Genomic DNA, 26,409 nt, shown 5'->3' with positions numbered 1-26,409 from the left:
TAGTGCCCCATCGCTGGTGTCGGTGGGGGGAGTAGTGCCCCATCGCTGGTGTCGGTGGGGGGAGTAGTGCCCCATCGCTGGTGTCGGTGGGGGGAGTAGTGCCCCATCGCTGGTGTCGGTGGGGGGAGTAGTGCCCCATCGCTGGTGTCGGTGGGGGGAGTAGTGCCCCATCGCTGGTGTCGGTGGGGGGAGTAGTGCCCCATCGCTGGTGTCGGTGGGGGGAGTAGTGCCCCATCGCTGGTGTCGGTGGGGGGAGTAGTGCCCCATCGCTGGTGTCGGTGGGGGGAGTAGTGCCCCATCGCTGGTGTCGGTGGGGGGAGTAGTGCCCCATCGCTGGTGTCGGTGTGGTGAGTAGTGCCCCATCGCTGGTGTCGGTGTGGTGGAGGGGAGAGTAGTGCCCCATCGCTGGTGTCGGTGTGGTGGAGGGGAGAGTAGTGCCCCATCGCTGGTGTCGGTGTGGTGAGTAGTGCCCCATCGCTGGTGTCGGTGTGGTGGAGGGGAGAGTAGTGCCCCATCGCTGGTGTCGGTGTGGTGGAGGGGAGAGTAGTGCCCCATCGCTGGTGTCGGTGTGGTGGAGGGGAGAGTAGTGCCCCATCGCTGGTGTCGGTGTGGTGGAGGGGAGAGTAGTGCCCCATCGCTGGTGTCGGTGTGGTGGAGGGGAGAGTAGTGCCCCATCGTTGGTGTCGGTGTGGTGGAGGGGAGAGTAGTGCCCCATCGTTGGTGTCGGTGTGGTGGAGGGGAGAGTAGTGCCCCATCGTTGGTGTCGGTGTGGTGGAGGGGAGAGTAGTGCCCCATCGTTGGTGTCGGTGTGGTGGAGGGGAGAGTAGTGCCCCATCGTTGGTGTCGGTGTGGTGGAGGGGAGAGTAGTGCCCCATCGTTGGTGTCGGTGTGGTGGAGGGGAGAGTAGTGCCCCATCGTTGGTGTCGGTGTGGTGGAGGGGAGAGTAGTGCCCCATCGTTGGTGTCGGTGTGGTGGAGGGGAGAGTAGTGCCCCATCGTTGGTGTCGGTGTGGTGGAGGGGAGAGTAGTGCCCCATCGTTGGTGTCGGTGTGGTGGAGGGGAGAGTAGTGCCCCATCGTTGGTGTCGGTGTGGTGGAGGGGAGAGTAGTGCCCCATCGTTGGTGTCGGTGTGGTGGAGGGGAGAGTAGTGCCCCATCGTTGGTGTCGGTGTGGTGGAGGGGAGAGTAGTGCCCCATCGTTGGTGTCGGTGTGGTGGAGGGGAGAGTAGTGCCCCATCGTTGGTGTCGGTGTGGTGGAGGGGAGAGTAGTGCCCCATCGTTGGTGTCGGTGTGGTGGAGGGGAGAGTAGTGCCCCATCGTTGGTGTCGGTGTGGTGGAGGGGAGAGTAGTGCCCCATCGTTGGTGTCGGTGTGGTGGAGGGGAGAGTAGTGTCCCATCGTTGGTATTAGTGACAGCCTGGGCTCGCTCTCTCACTTACCTGTCAGCTGTCTTCCTTCTCTGGCCGCTCTCCTCTCCTGAGCTAAAGTTCCGGTGGCCAATCAGCGGCGAGGAGGCGGAGCTGCTGAGCGATCCCGGAGGTGTGGCCAGGTGACAGGAGCAGCGTATCATCCCGCCCACACATCGCCGGAGAGAGGAGCGGTGTCTCGGTTCCTAAGACCATCGGAAATATGTGTTTTCCGATGGTCTTAGGCGACCCCTGGGAAATGGTCGTTCGACCCCCAAAGGGGTCGCGACCCCCAGGTTGAGAACCGCTGTTTTACAGGCTAAAAAAACATCAAACGTGTGTTCAGCAGAGGAGTTGGAGAGCAGAAAGGCGGAAAAAAAACAAAAAAACAAAATCCGCTGAACACACCTAAACCCTAGGTGTGTTTAGGTCATTTTGAGCATTAATGCACCCCAATGGTCAGAATAAATATTCTGGCTAATGGAATTTAGCACTTAAACACGCCTAAATGCATGTGCAATGTGCTTCTTTAGGCACTTTTTTTTTTTTTTTTTTTTTCTCCACCAAGGAGCCTCTGGTATTCAAATTTGCAAAGCAAATGCCCTGTGTGCATGAGGCCCAAAAGTTCACTGATGTCATGATGCTAACTACCAAATAGCCCAGGTACTTTACAGGTACCATCAAATGGGACTTCATTCAGCCAAAGCTCAAGGAAACCTGAGCAACCTCTGAAGGAACCTTAGAATTCCACACAACTCTGGTTGAGAGACCACTGTAGATGTACAATGAATGGATTAATTGATCATCACCTTTTTTATAGTGAAGGATTCTTGGTCGCAAATATATTCCTATTTTTGGGATTATTTTTCTTTGAGAGTGAGTTTACATGCTTATTACTTTTTTTATGCTGCATTGCTGTTGAAGTATGCAGCTGAATTTATGGTCCATGATTTCTGTAATCCTTACCTGGTATGTTATGAAGTCAGTAGAAAATCATTCATGTAGCATTACCCCAAAGCTAGATCTGTCACACAGTCCTCCATGCTACGAGCCTTTATGGCCTGTGGACTATGCAGTCATGGCCAATTGTTGCCGTTACAAATGTTTAGGCATTCTCATGTTCGGGGTTTTTACTTTTTTTTTTTTTTTTTTTTTTTTTTTTTTTTTTTTTGTGTTTGTGTCTTTGGTATAACACAAAAACATGAAGAAACTAAAAATCTGACACACAAACCTTAAAAAAACACTGGACAAAATTTTTGGCACCCTCAATTTAATATTTGAAAAAAATAACTGAAATCCATTGCTTCCTGTAACCATCAATTAGTTTCTTACACCTCTCTACTGGAATTTTGGACCACTATTCTTCCGCCAACTGCTCCAGGTCTCTCATATTAGAAGGGTTCCTTTTCCCAACTGCTCGCAGTGTGAGAGCGGAGAGAAATGATCCTGCAGTCTGAGTGTACAGCAGCCTGTCAGACTGCTGTTCCAGCCACTCCAGTGTTCCTGAGCATTGCCCATGTATATACATAATAAAACATGCAGCCAACCCCTGTCATTTGTCCGAGTGTGCACAAAAACACCCCCATACACCATATTGGCACCCTGATCACCGCCATGCTCCATACCAGCGTCCTGATCAGCGCCTTGATCACCACCATGCCAACGTCCTGATCACCGCCATACTTCATGCTAATTCCTTGATCCTTGCAATACCCCATACCAGCATCCTGATCACTGCCATACGCCCTGCCAGCGTCCAGCATTTTAGGGTCTCAAGTGATCAATTTGCAAATGTATATATCCTATAGTTTGTAGACTCTATAGATTTCACACAGACTAAATAATATACACTGATTTGTCTTACTTTTACATCAAAAATGTAGCCAAATACATTTAGTCCTAGATTTATGAAGAAAAATTATTTGAAAAATTTTATAAAACCACCAAAAGAAAGCTCTATCTGTCTCAAAAATTATAACTATTTCCTATGGGTACAGTGTTACATGACTGAGTAACTGTCAGTGTAATAGTGCTTGAAGCTGAAAATTTGGCCTGGACTGGAAGGGGGGTGAAAGTGTCCGTTTTTAAGTGGTTAAACCATTTTCTGTGTGCTTTTTGATGTATGCTTTGGGTAATTGTCCTGCTGTAAGACCCATGACCCGACTTTCTGACACTGGGCCCTACATTGCACCCCAGAATTCTTTGATGGTCTTCAGATTTCATAATGCCATGCACACGGTCAAGACATCCAGTGCTTGAAGCAGCAAAATAACCCCAAAACATCAGTGAACCTCCACCATGTTTGACTGTAGGAACTGTATTATCTTCAAAGACTTCATTGCTTTTCCTGAAAACCGTAGAGTGATGGGCTTTACCGAAAAGCTGTAATTTTGTTTCATCTGTCCACAGCACATTCTTCCAAAAGGATTTTGGCTTCCTCGGTTAAGTTTTGGCAAACTCCAATCTGGCTTTTTTATGTTTGTGTCAGCAGTGAGATCCTCCTGGGTCTCCTACCATATTGTCCCTTTTCATTCACATGGCGACATATAGTGCAAGCTGACCCCTTGTACCCTGTATCTGAAGGGCAGCTTGAATTTGTCTGGAAGTTGACCGAGGTTCTTTATCCACCATTCGAGCAATTCTTTGCAAACTTTGATCAATTTTTCACTTTCGTCCGTGTTCAGGGAGATTAGCTACAGTGCCATGGGCTGTAAACGTCTTGGCAATGTTGCTCGCAGTGGACACAGGAACATTAAAATCTTTGGAGATGGACTTGTAACCTTGAGATTGTTCATGCTTTTCCACAATTTTTGTTCTCAAATCCTCAGACAACTATGTGCAGATCTTTCTCTTCTTCATGCTCCATGTGGTATACAGGTGGAGTACATTTTGTCACCATTTTAACTGGTTGCCGGTGTGATTTCTATATTGTCTGCACCTGCTAATTGATACAGGTGAGATTATTTACAAATTACAGGAGCATGACAAACTTGGAATGCAATTATTTCTTACAATTTTGAGAAGGTGCCAATAAGTTTTGGGGGTTTTGCGTGGAATGTGTCAGATTTGGCTGTTTTTGTGTCATACCAAAATAAATAAACATGAGAATACCTAAACATTTGTAATTGCAACAATTTTCTGGGCAAAGTGGTGCATTATCTGACAAATGCAGGAGTGCCAGTATTTTTGGCCATGACTGTAAATCTTATAGTAATACAAAGGGCTTTCTTGCCTCCCAAAAAAACTTTGTAATTAAGTACCTGAAGGAGTAAGGAAATCTTGCTATTAAAATCTTTTGAGATGTGTAATTACTTTTCTTGGGTGCAGTCACAAGAAAAACTGGTTGTTTCTTCAATATGCAAATGTTCATAATTGAAGTATTGTATGTCTTTTATTTAATTTATAGTGTATGCTTTTTCAGGTTGTTTACTAATGTCTCATGTCTGGTCTCAATAAATGTAGGCTTCATGCCCCCATTTTTTTTCTTTTTGAGTGTTTTTGATATGGCATTGATATGAACAGACGGGTATTTATGTCCGTACAGGTTGATTCATACTATGTACAGTTATTCTGCACTGCCACTGTTATCATTTGATGTTTACATCACCTCTAGAATAAGCAATTTGCCAGATAGCAGCACCACGGTTATTCTGTGCCACAGACGCAGAATGATCTTGGCCTTTAGTCCTTCAGAATGTCTGACTGAAGGCCAGGGTCATTCTGCACCTATGTCGCTGTTTGTTGCTTACAAACTGTTTTGTGTATGTGGGCAGCAGTATATATATGGCCTTGTCCATTTTTGTAATATTCATAAAAACATTCTCACATGTTTTACCTGTGTACAGCTTAAAATATGGTCAAAATTTCAGCATGGACACAAAACCGAGCTGTGTGGATATGCCCATAGAATACAATGCCTGATTCCGATTCCTGGATATTTTGACATGGTAAATTTATTTTCTGCTGTTTACAACAGGGGTCTCCAAACTTTCTAAACAAAGAGCCAGTTTACTGTCTATCAAGGCTTAGGGAAGCTGGACTGTAGCCATCGGGAGTAGAAAATGTCAGCAGGAGGAAGGATTAGTACCCTATCATTGGTTTCAGTTGGAGAAAGGGTGCCCCATCATTAGTGCCAGTGTTAAAAATAGTGGTCCATCAATGATGTCAGTGGACAGAATGGCAGCCTGTCATTGGTGTCAGTGGACGGAGTAGTGCCTCGGTGTCAGTGGCAGGAACTATGCCGCACTGTTGGTAACAGTTGGGGGCATAATGCTCAAAGGGCCAGATAAAAGCAAGCAAAGGGCAGCATCCAGCCACTGGGCAGCAGTTTAGAGGCCACTGCTTTACAAGAGCATTACACAAAGTTTATTGTGAACTGTACTCCCAAGTAACATAAGTGCAAAATACAGACAAATACAGAAAATGTTGCCGGCGAGTTGGTGTTTCTTGGAAGAAGCATTTATATATAAGGTGTTTTCCCCTTCCCCTGATTTGTGTATTTCTATGTTTACAGAGATAATGTAAAAGTTACATTTTGTACAGTTCTTCTGTTACTTTAAACATATTAATGAAAATTTTAAAGCTAAAGGAAATTTTAAAATGTAAAGTAGATCACAAAGAGACGGCCAAAATATCCCTAAATATAGTCAAACTATTGACTATATGAATTGCTTTTTATTTCATATGCCATTTACACTTTTTTAGTCCACAATTACACACAGACCAAACTGCCCAGGAAAAATGATAATGTTAAGGGTTGGGACAAACTAGAACAATGTCAGGAGTTTTCAGCAACAGTTCTTTGAAAATTAATATAAAAGTAGAAGGTAAAAGACAACTATGAGGAGTATTCCTAGTCATTGAGCATATGTTATGTCACATCATACCCAAATGGACAGTGTGTTCTTGGTTATAGGAGAATTACGTATTCACAGCAGCACTTTGAGTTTCTCCCAGACAATCAGTGCTGTAGGGGAATTGCTCCCCCCCACCCCAAAACTGTCTTGGGATGAAAGCCTTGGCTGTGTTCAATAAATGTTTATAATTTCTTGTATATTGTGATAGTCTGTGGTATTGTGCAGTTGGGGAGCCTGGGGTGTCAAGGTGGGGTTGTCCTGTTACCTAACCAATGATTAGAGAATTGTAACCACCGGGTGGCACCGTGGTTACGGAGAAGTATTCGGAACCACGTCCTATGAGCATTTGGAGTATGTAATATGGACCTTTTTATGGTGCATTCCCCCAAAAATCAGTAGAGGCACCTAGTTACACACTCTGGGAGGTGACAGGTGATCAGAGAGCATATCCTAGTTGAGTGGCAAGTACCCATTGCTAAGACACATTGGTGGTTCTATCCATGTGATCTTTTGGATGGTTGTGCGGGATGGCCTAAAACTATATTAAGTAGATGTTTGACTGCGTTCACTGTACCCCAAGCTATCTACAGATCAACAAGGTTTCCTGTGGTGAACTCTGATCTGCATTGTTGTGGCCCAGTAATATTTTGAATAGTCTGAGGATATATGTGTAATCATTGGGAATCCCACTTGTACTGTGTGCCCCAACATCTACGCAAGAACTGGCCTGTGGAGTTCTCTACCATCTTGAGAGTGTGTACGTATTGATATTGATATTTTTATTCAGCTGTACCTAATGCTGCACTAAAAGCTCCTGAAGAAGCTACCCAAGTTGCAAATCATGTAATGTATGGCACACCTGTGGAAGGTGGAACCCCCTTAGTTGGGGTAATTGGAACACTGGGTCACCTATAATAATTGTATTACAGCTAGGTGCCTCTGCTGATTTTGGGGGACTACACCTTGTTCAACAGAGTTCATAACCGTTTTGATACATAGTTTCAGGATTTGTTAATAAATATTATTTTTATTATAACAATTGGTTTATAGTTTATAAAGTCTATATTACAGATTCCAAATACTCCTTGACCTAACCGATGATATCTCGTATCGATGGCCAGTTCAGTTAGATGTGCTGAATTGGAATGTTTGTGTAATAGTTCCAAAGCAGAAATTGTTCATATTGGTTCTTTTAGTCTTACTAGTAATGGTGGTAATTTCACCCCTTGTGCACTTCCCAGATTGTCAGTGGTGAAAGGGAATCTGTAAAGTAATGCGGCGGCGTTCACTTTCGGGAACATGTAACATGGTACAGTTTGACACCCCTGTTCTAGAGCCATTGTGATCATTTTTGGAGAACAAGGTTTGGGCTCATTTTTTGTCTCTGGCATCTCTGCAAGAACTGGAAAGATTTTTGCATGAAGAGGTATCAGATTACGTTATCCACCATCCAAGACAGTCGTCAATTCCCAGGAAAATTCAGGCTTTCTAGGATGCCAAAGATGGTCCAACGCCTTATTGGGTAAGGATTTAATTTTTACCTGGTGTTTCCATAATTTTGTCCAACCTCTTGAAGTCAAGACTGGAAGGTTTCCTATTCCTTTTTTGGAAGGGTTGCTTTCAACATAGAAGCTTGGAAGTTGTGATCTTATTTGCAGTCAATGTGCAGTCTATTTATGTAGAGGACCTCTTTAAGTGGAATATGTTGATGGCAGATAATAAAATCTGCATTTGCTGGCTGTTCTTGTATGGTGATAGCAGATGCTCATGTTTGTCTCTGAGTACAGACGAATTGATTACAGTTACATCTACTCTATAATGTCCAAAGGGAGAACACCATAATATCCACGTGCTGATACAGTGGTGAAAGGAAATCTGCATATTATTGCTAAACATGTTAAGTAATTTAATACCACCTCAAGGAACTGGAGCCACTAAGCCCGTGTGTATGTAGGCAGACTATATGGTTCATTAGACAGAACAGAATGCTGCAGATTGTCATCCATCTTCCAGCCCCCTTCCTGGCATTGTCATTTCTTTTACCTTTCCAGTGCTATTTTTGCATCTGAACGTCCGTTAGCTGACATCCCAAAGAATCAGAAGACGATTAACCCTCTGCTGGTAACAGTTATTACTGCTCAGTGCAGATTCTTATTCTGAAGTGCAGTCCTGCCACAGGTATAAAATGGGACCTTTTATACAGCAAGCACTACAGCTTTGCTAATTCACAAAGTTCACTTAATTCAACTTTAAAGTGCACCTTTTTGTAATTCAGAGATCATTTCACAGGGCCACTGGGAGTGTGCTTGATCCTGTGCTGCCTGCTTCTTTGATGTTCTGTAATCCTTGTTGCATTAAAACTTGCAAATTTAAAATTGGTTGGTGTGTATAACCTCTTAGTATTGACTGCTAAATACATTTTAAAGTTTAGTCTCCAATCTGGATGTCAAGCCAGGACTGATACAGAATTCATAGTTTGAATTTATTACTACAAGCTACCAAGGCCCTAAAGCTTCAAACACCCCAGACTATATTCTCATCACGTTGCTTTACCGTTAGTATGACGTTCTTCTCCTGAAATGCTTTTGGTTTGTGCTAAATGGGCCTACTGTAAATTTTTTAATTAAAGCGATTGTAAAGGCTGAAGGTTTTTTTACCTTCATGCATTCTGTGTATGAAGGTAAAAAACCTGTGTGCAGCAGCTCCCCCAGTCCCCTCAATACTTACCTGAGCCTCATCGCGATTCAGCAACATGAATGACAGCCACAGCTGTCCCTGGTCTCTGCCTCCTTATTGGCTGAGACAGCAAGCGGGAGCCATTGGTTGACAGGAAGGAGGGGCCAGGAGAGCCTGTGAGGGACCTGAGAAGAGGATCCAGGCTGCACTATGCAAAACCACTGCACACAGCAGGTAAGTATAGAAATGTTTTGTTATTTCAAAAAAAAATTAAACTTTTAGAATCGCTATAGTTTGAAATGGAGGTAAATGTAGGAGTGTGCTTACCTTTTTTCCATGTTCTAAAATTAGTGAAATGGAGGAGTTGTTAATGTTAATTTTATGTGTAATTGGTTCAAGTACACTCAGTGGCCACTTTTATTAGGTACATCTTGCTACCCAGTGTGGTCTTCTGCTGCTGTAGCCAATCTGCTTCAAGGTTCGATGTGTTGCGCATTCAGAGATGGTATTCTGCATACTTTGGTTGTAACGAATGGTTATTTAAGTTACTGTTGCCTTTCTATAATCTCTAACCAGTCTCCTCGTCCTTCCCCCCCCCCCCCCCCCCCTTCTTCTTCCTCCTCTTCCCCCCCCCCCCCCTTCTTCTTCCTCCTATTCCCCCCCCCCTTCTTCTTCCTCCTCTTCCCCTTCTTCTTCCTCCTCTTCCCCTTCTTCTTCCTCCTCTTCCCCTTCTTCTTCCTCCTCTTCCCCTTCTTCTTCCTCCTCTTCCCCTTCTTCTTCCTCCTCTTCCCCTTCTTCTTCCTCCTCTTCCCCTTCTTCTTCCTCCTCTTCCCCTTCTTCTTCCTCCTCTTCCCCTTCTTCTTCCTCTTCATGAAGCCTATAGTTAACATAGGTAAAGTGATTTTACAGGGTGTAACATAAAGCCGAGTTCCAGTCACACTGTAAAAAAAATTAAGTCAGCAGCTACAAAACAGCCACTCACCTGTCCCTTGATCCCGTGATGTCCTCCCCGCAACCAGTTTCACTGGTTGTCCGGTGTTCCTGGCACCAGCATATTCAGTGTGTGGGCACCTGGCTGTGATAGCTTCCGGCTTCACAGCCGGGTGCCCAGTGTGAATGTGCGCATAGTGCTGTGCTTTCTGAATGGTCCTGTCATGTGTCCCAGAAGACTACAGGGAGGGAGGGGGGACCACTTCTTCCAATCGCCTAGGTAATCGCAGCAGAAGTGCGAGTTGGGTACCTGTCCATTTCGGGTACCTGCTCCCTAAAGGTGCCAAACTTTAATGGGGAGCGGGGGACCAGTCTTTAAAGTGGAACTTCCCCTTTTGGGTGGAGCTCCGCTTTAAAAAAAAAAAAAAAAAAAAAAAAAAAAAAAACACCTGTTATACTTACCTGCTCTGTGCTATGGTTTTGTACAGAGCAGCCCCGAACCTTTTCTTTTTGGGTCCACTGCCGATGTTCCTAGCTCGTGTCCCCAGTAGCAAACCTCTTGTTATGGGGGCAATCAAACAGGCTCCTTCTTGAGTCCTGTCAATGGACATGCTCGCTCCTCATTGGCAAACTGGCTGTGATTGACAGCAGCAGGAGCCAATGGTTCCTGCAGCTGTGTGAGCCAATGAGACCCCGAAGTGCAGCTGCTCTCTTGCATATTGCTGGATCAAAATGGGGCTTGTGTAAGTATAAGGGGGGAGCTGCACCCAAAAGGAGTTTTTGACCTTAATGCATAGAATACATTTAAGGTAAAAAACCTTCTGCCTTTAGGACCACTTTAACTCTTCTGGTATAGATTCTGATGTGCGAGATCCTGATGAGAGAGAGAGAGAGATCTCTCTATCATTAGCTATGTTTGTTCTGTCCAAAGTGACTGAACTAAGTGGAAGCTTGGTTGCTATTGCTGACTACACTTTTGTCATCCATTTTTTTTTTTTTTTCTTTTATCTTTTGTTTGGCCCATCTATCAGTAAAGTGTCTTTTATTTCATTTGTGTGTACTAGGCCATGGACATATGACACTGGGTGCAGAAGTGCATCCAACACCAGTTTGCCCCTTGAGCTGTGCTGTGCTTGGCTTGTTCAGCTGGTCAGAGGATTTTCATTGTCAGGTGCAGCCTCAGTGTTGTATCCCAGTGCTTTGATTAGCTGGTTCTCTGGTTTGGTACATTGTTTATTTTCCAGGTGCATAAGGGTACTTGTTATGGAAAGCAATCCATGTACTCCTTTTGGAGCGTGTCTGATGTGAAGGTGTTCAAGATAAGCTCAAAGGCTTAATGCTCTGTTATTTAAATTTGGTGGCATTTATGAATAATTTAATGACATAACTAATAGTTTTGTATTCATTGCAGAATAGAAATATAATCGGATAAAAGATTAACATCATAATATATTTTTAGATATGGATGTGTTTGCTGAAAGCTGGTTCAGATACAGCAGCATTTTTCTGTCATTTCATCATTGTATTGAATTGATTATTCTATTATTGTCTCTGTATGCATTGCACAAGCTAATAGAATTGGATTTTATATTCTTTCCCAGGCCTCCATGTAAAATGAGCAGTTTTTATATTGGGTGGATTTCAGTAAGGGATTTTGTTCCTTGTAAACTGATCGGCTGCAACATATGTATGCATGTAGGATGCATTCTCCACTTTGCCTATAAATGCATGCAATCCTCTCTTGAAGACAAACATGAAACCTGCAGCAGACAGTCAATCAATCAACACTTGTTTGCATTTCAAGCAGGGCATGTTCTCCATAATATTTTATTGTGCATTAATATTGTAAAGAGCGCTATACCCTTTTTTTTTTTTTTTTTTTTTTTTTTTTTTTTTTTTTTGTCCTTTAACCGATTCGCAGTGTTATTTCAAAGGTTTCCTTGCAGCAGGAGAGACGTGGTGATTGTTGGTCTGGACTTTGTTCTGCAGAGACAGGACCAATGACAGTGGTGTATGCTAGGTAAATATCACATTCCTTGTATTTTGGTGTGTATAATGCCACCATGCTGCAAATCCCATGACATACAAAACTTGGCATGCAATCCATGTAACAAAATATTGTAAATTAGGCCCTTGCGATGAAGCTGACGATAAAGAAGCTCAGTCTTAACTGTCAATTGCTGAAATAGACACTTCAGCAAGGTCAAACAAGAAGAACTGAGTCAGGTGAAAAAATCTGTGCTCTATGCTCTGCTGCCCTGCTGTGAGGTACAGTGGATTATTCAGCAGCGTTTTTGTGGTTTTTTTTTTTTTATTTTTTTTTATACATTTTAGTGTTAAAGCTCTGTCTTTAGAAAAAATACCCAAACCCAACTACCAATTAACAAAAAATATTATTTAATGTAGTTGTAAAGGCTCAAGGTTTTTTTTTTTTTTCTACCATTATCCATTTATTGTGCAGCAGCCCCCCAACCTCTCCAATACTTACCTGCACCCCTTCTCGATCCAGTGAAGTGCACAAGAGCAGTAGCTCTCCCGGGACTCTTACTTCTCAAGGGCTGAGACAGCAGTAGGAGCCATTGACTCCAGCTACTGTCAATCACAGCTGGTAAGCCAATGAGAGAGCAGGGGGCAGGATGTTGCCTCACATAAGGGAGCTCAAACGTTTACCTTATAGAGAAATACATGAGTGTCTTCCTGACTAGCAGGATCCCCCTTTAACTATTGAACTTGTATTTGTATTCCTGTGCGTGTTTGCTGGAAAGGACCTGTGCGTACATCATGTTGAGTTGCTTTTCTGTTGCATAGACCTAGTGATGTTGAAACCATCAATACATCCAGAAATATATAAGCAGTTGTTCATTTATGCAGATCATCTCTTGGGAAAAGCATGATCTTGACTCTTGAGAGCCAGTTCACATATATGAGAATTGGATGCGGTGTGAACCGCATCCAAACTGCATTACATGTGAAATAACATTGCTTCCTATGGTGCCTGTTCACATATGTCCAGTGTACTGGCAGTGCGAATTGAAAAAGAGTCCTGTTCGATTTCTGAGCAGTGCAGTCTGGTTAAGGTGCAAATTACAGGCTCATTGTCTTTTTATATGGGAACTGCTTCTGAATCGCACACGAATTCTAGCCGGTTTTCCTGATCCTGATGTAAACCTTACCTGAACCTCTGAATAACTACTGTGTCAATTAGCTGTGAAAACAGAGCTTCAGTTCTCACTGCACATGTGTGAATTCACACTGACCCTCCCAGTTGGTCAATGAAAGTGTAATTAAAACTTTACGCCAAAAAAATGACCTTTTCCCTCTTCTCATTTATTGTATTTGCCACTCTTGCTCCGTTTTTACGGTTCCTCCTTCTTGAAAAATGTATAAAATTACAGGTAGGCACTTCCAGAAATAGGGTGATGTTGCTGTCTTCCCAGAAGCTATATGCAGCAGTACCATTGTCACTCTATGTGCACAACGATTAGATATGCAGCGCTGAGGAAATCTAACAGGCACAGGAAAAGTTGATTTTTTTTTTCCCCCTAAATTTCAGTTGGCTAATTGACCAAATGATTGCTTGAACATGCAACTGATGACATTCTTTGCTTATATGTTGTTTTATCATATGTTCAGATTAAAGTGGTTCTAAAGCCTTTTGGACTTTTTACCTTTAATGCACGAAGATAAAAAACCTTCTGTGCTGCAGGTTTCCCCCCCCCCCCCCAAATCATACTATGCATTCCTGAACCTACTTTCGATCCAGCAATGTGCATGAGAGCAGCAGCTCTCCTGGCTCTGTCCCTTCTCAATGGGCAGATTGATAACGGGAGCCAATGGCTCCTGCTGCTGTCCATCAAATTCATTGCACAGAGCAGTTAAGTATAATATGTTTGTTATTTTTAAGGAAAAAAAAATGAAGTTTTAATGTTACTATAATTTGTCAGGATTTCTGGTTTTTACTGGTTGTATGTTGTGTCTTGTTTTTGTGTGCAGATATGTACTTTTCCCAAGACACAAACACCTTGAGGTTATGTTAGCAGTCCTGGCAACTGAACTTCTAAGATTAACATTTCTTTTGTCCTATTTTAATACTTCGCTTAAGCCCTGGTTCACATCTGTGTGGGCAGCGATTTGTCTGGGCACGAGAGCCCATTAATTTGAATGGACTCCCGTGCCCCAGGACACACAGGGAAGAAGTTCCTGCACTACTTTGGAAATTGCAGCCCGCATGAGACCTGAGGTACGGGCTGCCTGTGGTGGGTCCCGCATTCCTCTGTGTGGGTGGTGCGGCTGCAGGCATTTGTGCGGGTCCCGCAGCGGCACCACCTGAACAGATGTTAACCGAGTGTAAAACTTTTTTCTTAACTCCCTTTAAATAAATGCCATGAATGTTAAGAGACATCTAATATTCATTCCTCAATTCTTCTTTTTGACAGATCATCAACAAAGCCAGCAACTTTCACTTTGCAGGTAAGCCTATTCATGTGTGGAAAACTGTATAAATGATTCCTAATTGTTTGGTGTATTTATTTATTTATTTTTGTTTGTTTTTTTGTCTGCTTTTTGATGGGCTGAGGGAATGAGACTGAATTTAAGGGCTCTTGTGTTGGATCTTAAAGTAGAGTTCCAGTCACAATATAAAAAAAGTTAGCAGCTACAAAAACTAGAAACTCACCTGTCCCTGGATCCCATGGTGTCCTCACCACAGCCGGTTTCACCGGTATTCCTCTTTCCATGGTGTCGGCATCTTCATTCTGGGCATTTGGCTGTGACAGCTTGTGGCTTCACAGCTGGGTGCCCACTGCGACTGTGTGAGTAGCGCTGTGCTTTCTGAATGATCCCATAGTCATCTGGGACCTGAGAAGGGGGGGAGGGGGAATAGGACAGCTTCCAATGCCGATCACCTAGGCAGAGCTCTGATTTAAAATTTTAAAGGCAAAATTATTATTATTTTTTTTTTATATAGAGGGGAGATTGATTAGAATACTTGTCAGTTTTTTTGTTTTTTTTTTTTTCTGCGGTTTGTGTCCCCATAAAGGAGAGTCACCCTCTCTATTTGTCCTGTTTACCATTATTATTGGAGGTGAAAGTGGGTTGTCCCCAGAAAGGTAATAGAGGGGAAATATTCAAATGGGGACACTAGTTTTGGTGACCTGGGGGTCTCCAAGAGATTCCATTAATATGCAGGGATATCCTCTCCCTTCCTGTTTGACTATGGGACAGGGAGTGGATGTAAATCTCCCCAATGGGACAAAGATGGCAAAAATAAACCTTATAGAGCTTATAACCCTCCCTTATATTTAGAATAGGCAAAACTTCTTTTTTTTTTTTTAATTTTGCTTTAAAGGAGAAGTGCAACCAAAGTTCTTTTTGCTGTACTTCTCCTATGGATCACAGGAGTGCAGTGTGGGGGGGTGACTGACAGTCGACATTCTCTACTCACTTCGGCAGTGATAACTCAGCAGTCATGTGATTGCTGAGTTCTCACCCTTAGAGCCGGAGGGAGACAGAAGCTGTGTCAGGCTGATGCTGCATCCACCTAGGTAAATAAGATCTAAAAAAAAAAGTTTCCCATACTTCTCTTTTAACTGCTTAAGCCTTTGCAAACCTTCACTTATTGTGTCCCAGGCCAAGACAATAACAGGGGACTGGCTACGATTCTCCACTCTGGCTGGTTCTAATTCTCCTGTGGCTGCAACTTTTTGACCTGGCTGAGCCTACGGCCAGCTTGAGTACAGATTAAGGTCTGATGCACACGGGATGTTTTGAAAACTCTCCTATAAGCTTTCTCCTGGCAGCAGCATTTTTGCAAAAAAAAAAAAAAAAACACCCGGTGCTTGTCAAAGTGTCCTAAGACTTGCTTCACATAGGCTTCATCTTGTATAAGAGCAGTGTGAACGGCAACCTTTGAGAAAGCATTTGCAGAGCTTTCAGCAAGCTTTGTTGAAGGGTTTAAAGTACCTTCAGCTCCGATTTGTAAATGTTGAACACAAATCCTAATGGGAGTGTTGATTGCCACTTATAGTGTTACTAAATCCAGTAAAATCGGTCTGTATGTGCAGTAAAGCATGATGTTATACTCACTGTGGAACCTAAGGAGTTAATCTTCTGCATTGTGTAAAAAGGCTATTTGATCCTGTCTTCTCTGATCCTCCCATTCTACTGTTCCCAATATATCTGCTGATAGTGCAGAGCTCTAAGCATCACTCTAGCAATACACAATAAACTTAACCATGTGTAGAAAGGTTCCTTTTTTTTTTTTGTTTGGCCCTGTGTTGATCCTATGCACCCTCCCAATCAGCACTGTCCAGACAGAGGGTCAGGGGTTATGCAGCCTCATAGGACACTCAGAGTAGAATGAAAACGCCTCTACAAACATTAACCATTGCTCAGCTGGACACTGGTAGATGTTACAAGACTGCTATATACTGCTGATGAGAAAAGGTAGTTAGCAGTTTATATTTATTAAAATAATTGCATTTCCTTGTGTGGACTATGGGAGACCAGATATAGTGAATGCAGGGTCCTGGGTTTAGTAACACCTTTAAGTAAACTTTTAAGATTCAGCAGCTTTTCAACAAACTTCAAGAAGTGCTGCGGCCTTGCTTAAAGTGGCATTCAACACTCATTAGGATCTGTGTTTAACAATTACAAACTGGAGTTGAAAAAAAAAAAAAATAAATATATATATATATATATATATATATATATATATTTATTTATTTTTTTCAACCATTTTGTCTCAGATTCTGAAGCCGGAATAACTTCTAATGTATTAGCCAATCTTGTAGAATTAAGTCTTTAGAGTTGTTCATCTCTGCTTTACTCTTTTTACAGAAAGTCACGTAGGATAATAGCAAAAATAATGTTGCTCTTGAACCATAATGAAAAGTACATTTTGCTATAGCTGGCTGCATTTGTGAGACACCTGTGTATCTTTGTCCCTCCATAAATTAGCCTTTCAGGTAAAGGAAAACGAAACACTGCTTTGACATAGCCACCTGCACAGCCATTTTCTGGCCTTGCTGTACTCTACTCTTTTATATGTGGTTTTTATAGCTTCCCACTGATAGATGTGCTGGATATAGCCACACACCCACCTGACTTCCTCCTGCCTGGAGACTGTACTCTGCCGTTGTAAGCACTGCAGTACCAAATGACTCTTCTATTTAGGATTTCTGGATATTGGGCACAGCTGTGTTTGTTCCATAGGGATATTCAACATAAAGGTTATCATCAACATGTGTGTGATACTGTTTTGGAAGATTGTGACACCAAAATAAGGGCTAATGCAGGATAATTGCATGACTGGGCTTGCAATTCTTGGCAATTTCCCTGTGCTTGATGGGGAAAAGCCAGTGTCTCTACCAACTCGATATACAGTTGGTAGCCAGGGATTGGAATGACTTTTTTCCTGACTGTTTTTCTGCAGTCAGTGTGATCCAATACCTGTTTTCAGTAAAAAAAAAAAATTATATATATATATAATAAAAATTTATTTTTAAATTTTTGCTCAGCATAAATGAATATACCTCAACAGACCTTGTCAGAGGACCTTTTACTTTCCTTTTCAGAATCAACTTTTTCTATGGGAAAAATACTCCCACAAAATGTGGGCCATTGATTGCAAACAAGATTTGCTAATTTGCACACACGAAAAAAGTGTTTTTCCTAACAAATTCATTCAAGACCATGTTGCAAAAATGAATACACCCCAATGAAAGTCTTAGGAGCAAAGCTAAATTTTAGACCACAAAATCCTAATTAACAAGAATTCAAATACAGGTGAGTCTAATTATTCATTAAACAGGTGTCCAGCAGACAGTTGATGATTATAAAAGGGCTTACTTAAAGAAAACCCCTTCCCATTTCAGGGTGGCAGCAATGGCATCAGATGGAAGAGAAATATCACAAGGCCTGAGAAAGAGAAAATAATTTCCTTACACAAGGAAGGTGAAGGCTACAAGAAGATCAGAAAAGCAAATTTGGAACTGCAACCATCTCACAGAGACATCCAGGCCATCCACAGAAGTTAACATCTCAACAGGAGTGTTTTTTTGGTGAGAAGGGTTGAAGAAAAACGCCATGCAAGTTCACTGCAGCTAGCTAAAGAAGTAGCCAAACTGGGGAGATTGTTTTCAGTGGCATTAATATGGCGTACTGCAGGGGAATGGCATGCATGAGTAGTGTCCATGAAGGAAGCCTCTCCTAAATCCCATGCACAAAAAAGCCCTCCTAGAATTTGCCAGGGCCAATGTGGGAAAAAGACGACTACTGAGCCTCTGTACTCTGCAGTGCTGAGACCAAGGTAAATGTTTTTGGAACTGATGGCTTCAAGACTGTATGGTATTTCAAAGGAATGCAAAGAGAAATGCATGGTGCCTACATTGAAAGATGGTGGTGGCAGTGTCCTTCTTTGGGGCTGCATGAGTGTTTCTGGTGTCTGGGGGGAGCTGCATTGGTAGTATCATGAATTCAGATGTACTGCTCTACATTGAAAGAGAGAGGCTACCATCATTCTGTGCCCTTGGTCATCATGCACTTTTCCAACATGAGAATGATCCAAAACACACATCTAAGGCCACTGTTGCATTTCTGAAGAACAGAGTGAAAGTGATTCAGTGGCCAAGTATGTTTCCCGATCTGAACCCAATCGAACACCTATGGGGACTTCTGAAGAGACAAGTTGAGCATCACTCTCCATCCATTATCCAGGCTCTGAAAGAGGTCGTTCTTGAAAAATGGAAAAAGATAGATGTTGCAGTATGTCACCAACATGTTCTTTCCATTCCTAGAAGACTTGGTGCTGTCCTTACAAATCATGGAGGTCATACATAATACTAGATGGAGTAGTGTGTTTTTTTTTTTTTTTTTTTTTTTTTGTGGGGTGTATTCATTTTTGCATTAACTATTTAGAGTAAAACTGAAGATATTGTAATCCAAGTTATATTATTAACCTTACTTACACGTAATGAGCTTAACAAATGTTCTATAAAACTCAGTTTTGTCAAAATTTGGGAAATTGTTCTTGTATCCATTGATATATTGATTAAAAAAACCTTACTTTTCAAAAGGTGTGTGTGTGTGTGTGTGTGTGTGTGTGTGTGTGTGTGTGTGTGTGTGTGTGTGTGTGTGTGTGTGTGTGTGTGTGTGTGTGTGTGTGTGTGTGTGTGTGTGTGTGTGTGTGTGTGTGTGTGTGTGTGTGTGTGTGTGTGTGTGTGTGTGTGTGTGTACTCACTATATTGCTATTGGAATTAGGTGCTCCAATCGCCTCCATGGCCACAGGTGTATAAAATCAAGCACCTAGGCATGCAGACTGCTTCCACAAACATTTGTGAAAGAATGGGTTGCTCTCAGAAGCTCAGTGCATTCAACCGTGGTAGGTTGCCACCTGTGCAATAAGTCCATCTGTGAAATTTGCTACTAAATATTCCATAGTCAACTGTTTGTGGTGTTATAACAAATTAGAAGCAACTGGGAACAACCGCAGGCCATGTAAAATGACAAAGCAGGGTCAGCGCATGCTGAAGCGCACAGTGCTAGTCAGTAGTTTAAGACCTCCAAACTTCCTGTGGCCTTCAGATTAGCACAACCGTGCATAGAGAGCTTCATGGAATGGCCAAGCAGCATCCAAGCCTTACATCACCAAGTGCAATGCAAAACATCAGATGTAGTGGTGTAAAGCACACTGCCATTGGACTCTAGAGCAGTGGGGATGCGTTCTCTGGAGTCACTAATCACGCTTTTCTGTCTGGCAATCCGATGGACGTGTCTGGGTTTGCGGTTGCCTGCAAAAAGGTACTTGCCTGACTGCATTGTGCCAAGTGTAAAGTTTGGTGGGGGGGGGGGGGGATTATGGTGTGGGTTTTTTTCAGGGGTTGGGCTTGTCCCCTTAGTTCCAGTGAAGGGAACTCTTAAGGTGTCAGCATACCAAGACATTTTGGACAATTTCATGCTCCCAACTTTGTGGGAACAGTTTGGGGATGGCCCCTTCCTGTTCCAACATGACTGCGCCCCAGTGCACAAAGCAGGGTCTATAAAGACATGCATGAGCAAGTTTGGGGTGGAGGAACTTGACTGGCCTCAACCCAATAGAACACCTTTTGGGATGAATTAGAATGGAGACTGCGAGCCAGGCCTTCTTGTTTGACATCAGTGCCTGACCTCACAAATGCGCTTCTTGAACATTGGTCAAACATTCCCATAGAGACACTCCTAAACCTTGTGGACAGCCTTCCCAGAAGAGTTGAAGCTGTTATAGCTACAAAGGGTGGGCTGACTCAATATTGAACCCTATGGACTGGGACTGGGATGCCATTAAAGTTCATGTGTGTGTAAAGGCAGGCGTGTGTGTGTGTGTGTATAATATAAAATATATATACACTATATTGCTATTCTCAACCATGGGGGATCCCTTGTATTTATTGGCAGGGGTTCCCTAAAACCTGAAAGATACATATCTGAGAGGCAGAAATTAATTGCTCAAGGAAATCCCCAGCAACCTCTGGAGGAACGCTAGGCCTCCAAAGAACCTAGGTTGAAGAAGGCTGCTCTTCTGACTCCCTAACACACATCTCCATTATTCATTTCAGATTCACTGCACACTGCTGCTGGCTCTGCAACCACTTGTCCACACGATCTATGGACTCCATGACACTCGCCTGGCCTTACCCATTTTAGCACCGCTGCACATTTCTACCTGCTCCTGACTTCTGTGCACACAGTTCTTCCTCCTCTTTGCACATTCCTGCTTTGCACATTATTTGCACCTCCTTTTCACTTGCTTTTCTATAGTGCCACCTTGCCCTAGTTCCCAGCTTTCTCCAGGACTTCCTTTCTGTTCATGTGTAAGGAAAACAGCCTGGTGGGATCTGCTGCAGGATCTGACAGTGGCCCTCAGGTCAACCCATGACTCCCATGTCTAGCACAAAATTGGCTGTAAGAAATTGTTGCAAAGGATAAAGAAATGTTACACTACAAGCAGACTAAAATACTGCAATTGAGATGGTGGATGCTGTGTAAATGTAGCTTTAGATATCTCCTCCTCTAAAGCTCTTTTGGCTCTTTCCTCCCTTGTGGCTCGTTTACCCTTACAGTAGTGCTATGAAGAACGGCTCACATCAAATTGCTTTTCAGAGGGTGCCTGATACGCAGTAAGGAGGCATTCTGTTGTCTCGACCACGGACGGTTATAACTCTTAAATACTGCACCACCATGCCACGCAGTTGTGGGGCAGTTGCAGCTTAGCCCCATTCACTTGAATTGGTTGAGTTCAGTGGGCAGTACTATTCACTGAATGCAATGGAGGGGGTCACTTTTGTATACCCCCATATGGCTGTTTTTTGCAGCATTGGGGAAGGGAAAGACATTCGGTATGGCTGAACCTTAGGGCTTGTTCACCCATGGGGGAGGGGGGGGGATGCTGTAAAAGCAGAGGCAGCTGCTCAGGGCTGTACACGTAGCTGAGATGCAGTACTTCATGGCTGTGGCAAAAATGAAATGGCATGTTTCATTCGGCAGGCAATGGCTAACCTCTAATGTGAATAGAGCCGTGCAGCGTACAGCTGTGCCCCCCAGTTTCCATGTCCAGTTACCCTATGGCAACATAGATTTCGGATGATTATACTAGCCGATTTTGAAGATTATTCTTGCCATTTTAAAAATCAACTATAGGTGTGTGGGTTTTTTTTTTTTTTCTCTCTCAATGGTAATGATCAACAAGACAAATAGAGAGGGTGAATCTCCTTAACGGGGGCACAGACAGCAATAAAAACTGGCAGGGTTCTAATTCCTCTCCACTCTATCCAAAACTAAAGTTTTGCTTTTAGTTATACTTTAACGTTTCTCAGTCACATGTCTATTTTGTCATTGTGTCTGACGCATACTAATCTTTAGTACACCTTGTACCAGGCTGAATTTCTCTGCTTAGTCAGTGAGGCAGAAATGTGGCTTTGCCAGGCAGGGGGTGGTTTGCAGGCTTGTCATAGAGGAAGTGTTTTGTTATAAAAGGTAAATCACATTCCACTCATCAGGCGTGCCAGTTTCTGTATTGAAGGCCACTACTGGCAGCCTTCCCCTGTGCCCATTAAATGTGTAAAAGGTTGTGTATTATATCTATATATTTTTATGGTGAGGCCTGTCATCTGTAAATACAGACTAAAGATAGGCTTAAAGGAGAAGTATGGCTAAAGCTTTTTTTGGCTCTACTAATCCTATGAATCACAGGAGAGCAGTTCGATCTTCACTCCTGTGACCCGTTCTCAGCCAACAGCAGGCTAAAGCTGCTGTCTGCTGACACCACAGACCCTATCCAGGCTCTGAAAAAAACCAATCATGGTCGGGATCCACCCAGAAGACTGGACCAGCAGCTGGCTCAGTCTTTCAGCTGCTCAACTGGAAATTTCAGCCAGCTGCTCTCTCCCTAGCCGGCTCTCCACTGAACATTGGCGGGTCAGAGCAGAGAGCTTGAGACTGACGGTCATGGCTCTCTGCTCAGAGCGGAGGAGGAGAACTGAGTGACCACACTGTTAAATCTCTTCGTTCTTAGTGTAGAGGTGTACAGATGTTGCATCTAGCTAGTGTGTGTGTTTATTATAAATCCCATACTTCTTTTAAATGTTGTCTTTCATGTTTTGAGCATTACTGTAGCTAGTATTTGCATTCTATATGGTCTCATCTGACCACAGTACTTTCTCCCAGTCCTTCACGGAATCATTTAGATGTTCATTGGCAAACTTCAGACGGGCTTGTACATGTTCCTTCTTGAGGAAAGTGACCTTGTGGGCACTGCAGGATTTCAATCCTTGGCAGCGTATTGTGTTACCAATGGTTTGTTTGTGAATGATTTTAAGGCAGTTGGGATCAGTTACCAAATTTTTAGCCTTCCAGAGGCAGGGAGCAGGGATGTGATGTCACACACTGCACAGCTCAGGAGAGCCGAGTGTAATCTGAAACCTGAGTGAAGGAAAGAGACGCCCCAACCCCATTCCACCCCTGCCTTTACACAATCTAATAAGGTAACCTGCACAGCTGAGGCTGTTGATCACTGTCTGTGTGCTGGAAAGCTCGCTCCCCCCTCGTGTAGATAGCAGAGAAATAAGGCAGCAAGCAGAAATCACATTCTGTGGTTTGGATTGAGGAAAGTACACACTATAGACAGATATGGGTTGTTCATGTTTCATGTCAGAGGTTTACAACCACTTTTAAAGCCTCTAACAGTCCTGAACATGTGGAAGGGTGTGTGTGAGTTTGGGGTCATACTTCATCTAGGACAGCCTTTCTCTACCAGGGTGCCTTGAGATTTCTTCACGGGGGGGTGCCTTGGCAAAATGATGCAAGCCAGAAGGTGATACAAGCCTACATTTTAGTTACACAAAGCCACAGGTTTTCATTGTGCACTATTACAACCTTCTACCGGCGTCCTGACAAGCAGTAACATCATCAGTTGATAAGGAGGATGTCAGCTGCCTGCACAGCATCCTAGTTTGACCCTCTCCATTCGTGCACGGGTCATACTAGCTCAGTGATGGGAGAAGAGAAACACTGGAGAACTACTCAGTAGCAATGTGCAAAAGTGTATTTGGAAGAATAAATCGCCTTAATTTTGGGCGTCCTACGTGTGTGGATGTTGCTGCGTTATATAAAGCTATTAGAATAGTTTTTCACACTTTAGAATGGGGTGCCTCGGGACTGTCCTTAATTTTAAAGGACGCCTTGACTGAAATACGGTTGAGAAACACTGATCTAGGATACCACATACTCAGAGGGGAGAACTTTTGGATGAAATAATCCCAACCTATTTTATCGCTAGCGATGCAGACACCAGTCTTACAGGGGTTAGGCAAAACAAATTTACCTTTTTTGCCATATTTTTGTTCCTACTCATGCATGGTGATCATTGCACCATAGTGCCAAAAATTACTTGTATAGTTTGTTCATCTGTACCCACACATGCTATGATTTTAGAGGTCAACGATTCAATATTTTAGTATAGTGTTTTTCTTTCCAAACCATTATTTGAGCTTTGTTTAATTGCTGTGCAGGATCGCACTGAGTAAATGGACCTACAGACAACCTTGGTTAGTAATTAGTTTATCAGCCTCTGGTAAACACATTTCACCGTCTTGTCTCTCCTAGGCTCTGTTAATATTTATCTCTTGCAGTGTAGGTTGGAATATTTTTTGCCAGTCACTGGACTTATGAATAAATGTTTGGGCGTTTACTTTGTTAGATATCACTGATAGATTACAGTGTTTACAGTATGAACTCTGTGAGATAAATACTTCACATACATCTTTTTTTTTTTTTTTTTTTTTTTTTAAATGACATCTATAAATAAAGGTTTGAATCTTTGGTTATATCTGTGGCCCAATTAGAGAGATTTCTCCTTATTACCTGTTCTGATTCTCATAATCTGGACAGGTTAAGGAATGAAATCTCTCCAACTGGTAAGAAAAAAAGTTCTAATCTTTTTTTTTTTTTTTTTTTTTTTTTTCCTTTTTTTGCTTTCTGTTCATAAACTAAAATGACAATGAAAAGTGAAGTTCTAAATCTCGAGCCCCCCCCTTCCATTCTAATCTGCATTTAAAGAAAAACAAAGCATTTGATATGCAGATGAATTCAGTTCTGTTAAAGTGCTCATGTGCTGTCATTGAATGCGCTGATAGGAGAGAGCAGGTGGTGACCTCAACAGCCTGTTGCCCTCTAATTGACCAGTTAGAGGTCTTTATTTTGACCGAGGAGTGGAGTACCCTGATGGTGCTGTCCTTGCAGGGATAACTGAATTACAAACTAAAGGTGACTTGTTATACTATTTGAAAGGCTTGAGAATTAGTCTTGTAAGCCCAAGAACTGGAATATACAGGTGTACCACGGTTTACAAACGCCTCTGTTAACGTAATTTTCGGTTTACGAATGAAAATAATGCCTCAGTTTACTAATTTTTTACAATTTGTTTTCGCAATACGGAGTGTATGACTCTGCCAATTTTTTAAATGCTATTGCCGGATACAATAGCTCACAGAGCTGTCACTTTCCCTGGAGTTAAAGGAAGATTTGTTTATTTCCAGAGTTAAAAGAAACAAAAGAATGTTTACTTTTAGTTTCTTAAAAGAAACTAAAGGAAATTTCTTTTAGCTGGGGGGAAAGTGACAGCTGAATCTCTGAGCTATAGTGAAGAAAAAAAAAAAACAGTAATTACATTTAAAAACTGGCACCATAATAAATAAAAAATCCACGTGGGAACACCACTGACAGCTCAAACATTAACACATGGTTGTCACTACTAAAATAGTGCATGACTTGAAAAAATAACTCATGCGGTATTTTAGTAGCATTTCACTTTTTTTCTGACCTCCGGAACGGATTAATTGGTTTTCAATGCATTCCTATAGAAAATGGCGTTTCGGTTTATGATTTTTTTTTTGCTATACGGAAAGTCCCGCAGAACTAATTAAATTCGTAAAATGAGGTATGAATGTACTCACTATCAGTGTATACTGTAAGCATTTACATTAGATCCGCTGTGGATTTGGTTCATCTGCTGTGACAGTGGCCTGTCTGCTTAATGTCTTCAGGAGTTCTTGGAAGCTCTGCTGTTCCCTATTATACTCAGCAGATGTAAATACTTGACATTGTTTCCTGAGAGGGAAAAAATAAAGGCAGATTACTGCAAGAAAAATGCTACAGGTCTTCCCAGGACATGTTTAGACATGAACTCATGGCACTGTAATATATTTTGTTTCTGTGCATCACAGCTGAATCAAATAATGCTAACCAAGGCTTAAGAATGTATTCAGTGATTTGCATTAAAACAATATTTTTTTTTTCTTTTGTTAGTAAATTTTTCTATATCCTTTTCCCAATATGTGAAAAACAAACCCAGTATTTAAAGTGTTACTAAACCCAGAACTCTGCATTCACTTTATCTGGTCTCCCACAGTACACAACATGGAAGTGCAATTATTTTAGTAAATATAAACTGCTAAATACCTTTTCTCATCAGCAGTTAGAGCAGTCTTGTGACTTCTATCTGTGTCCAGCCCAGCATTAGCTAAAGCTTGTAGGAGGAGTTTTCTTTCTGCTATAGGAGAATGGAAATCCCCTGACCTCTGTCTGGACAGTGCTGATTGGCCCTTTGCTGATCACATGCACTCTCCCAAGAAACAAAACCTCCTTAGCAATATACACCAAACTGAGCATGTGCATGCCTATGGTTCAGTCTGGAGATAAGTGGTGGTCGCTTGAAAAAGGGGAGGAAAAGAGAAGAAAGGATCAAACAGCCTTTTTACACAATGCAGAGGACTAACCCCTTTAGGTTCCACAGTGAGTATAACAAGCATGCTTTACTGCCTATACAGACGGATTTTACTGTGGTGTGTTTAACACTTTAAGTCCTCCTTGCATATTGCTCTGGGATGTTGTTGATACTATACATCTCTGTAGTATATGTTATCAAATTGGGAGCAGCACCTGTGTCCATACAGCCGCTGCAACCCAATTGAAATGACTGACTGTGTGGGGAACACCTACGCATCAACATGCAG

The 26,409-nt window shown here is 42.5% G+C and overlaps 1 protein-coding gene across 1 annotated transcript in view; it reads left to right on the top strand.

Annotated features, from left to right (window-relative positions):
• The window catches only part of WDR44 (WD repeat domain 44), a 128,921-nt gene that overhangs the window by 25,971 nt on the left and 76,541 nt on the right, over positions 1 to 26,409 (top strand). Inside the window, exon 2 of the mRNA XM_089657961.1 lies at positions 14,302 to 14,335. Coding sequence (XP_089514087.1) covers positions 14,302 to 14,335 — 34 coding nt within the window. The remainder of the gene's footprint in view (positions 1 to 14,301; positions 14,336 to 26,409) is intronic.

The sequence above is a fragment of the Staurois parvus genome, unplaced genomic scaffold, assembly GCF_062004578.1.
Source record: "Staurois parvus isolate SC_StPar_1 unplaced genomic scaffold, SC_StPar_1.0 ptg001045l, whole genome shotgun sequence".
NCBI classification, from domain to species: Eukaryota; Metazoa; Chordata; class Amphibia; order Anura; family Ranidae; genus Staurois; species Staurois parvus.
The sequence above is the reverse complement of the archived record's forward strand: the minus strand, read 5'-3'. Positions and strand labels throughout refer to the sequence as shown.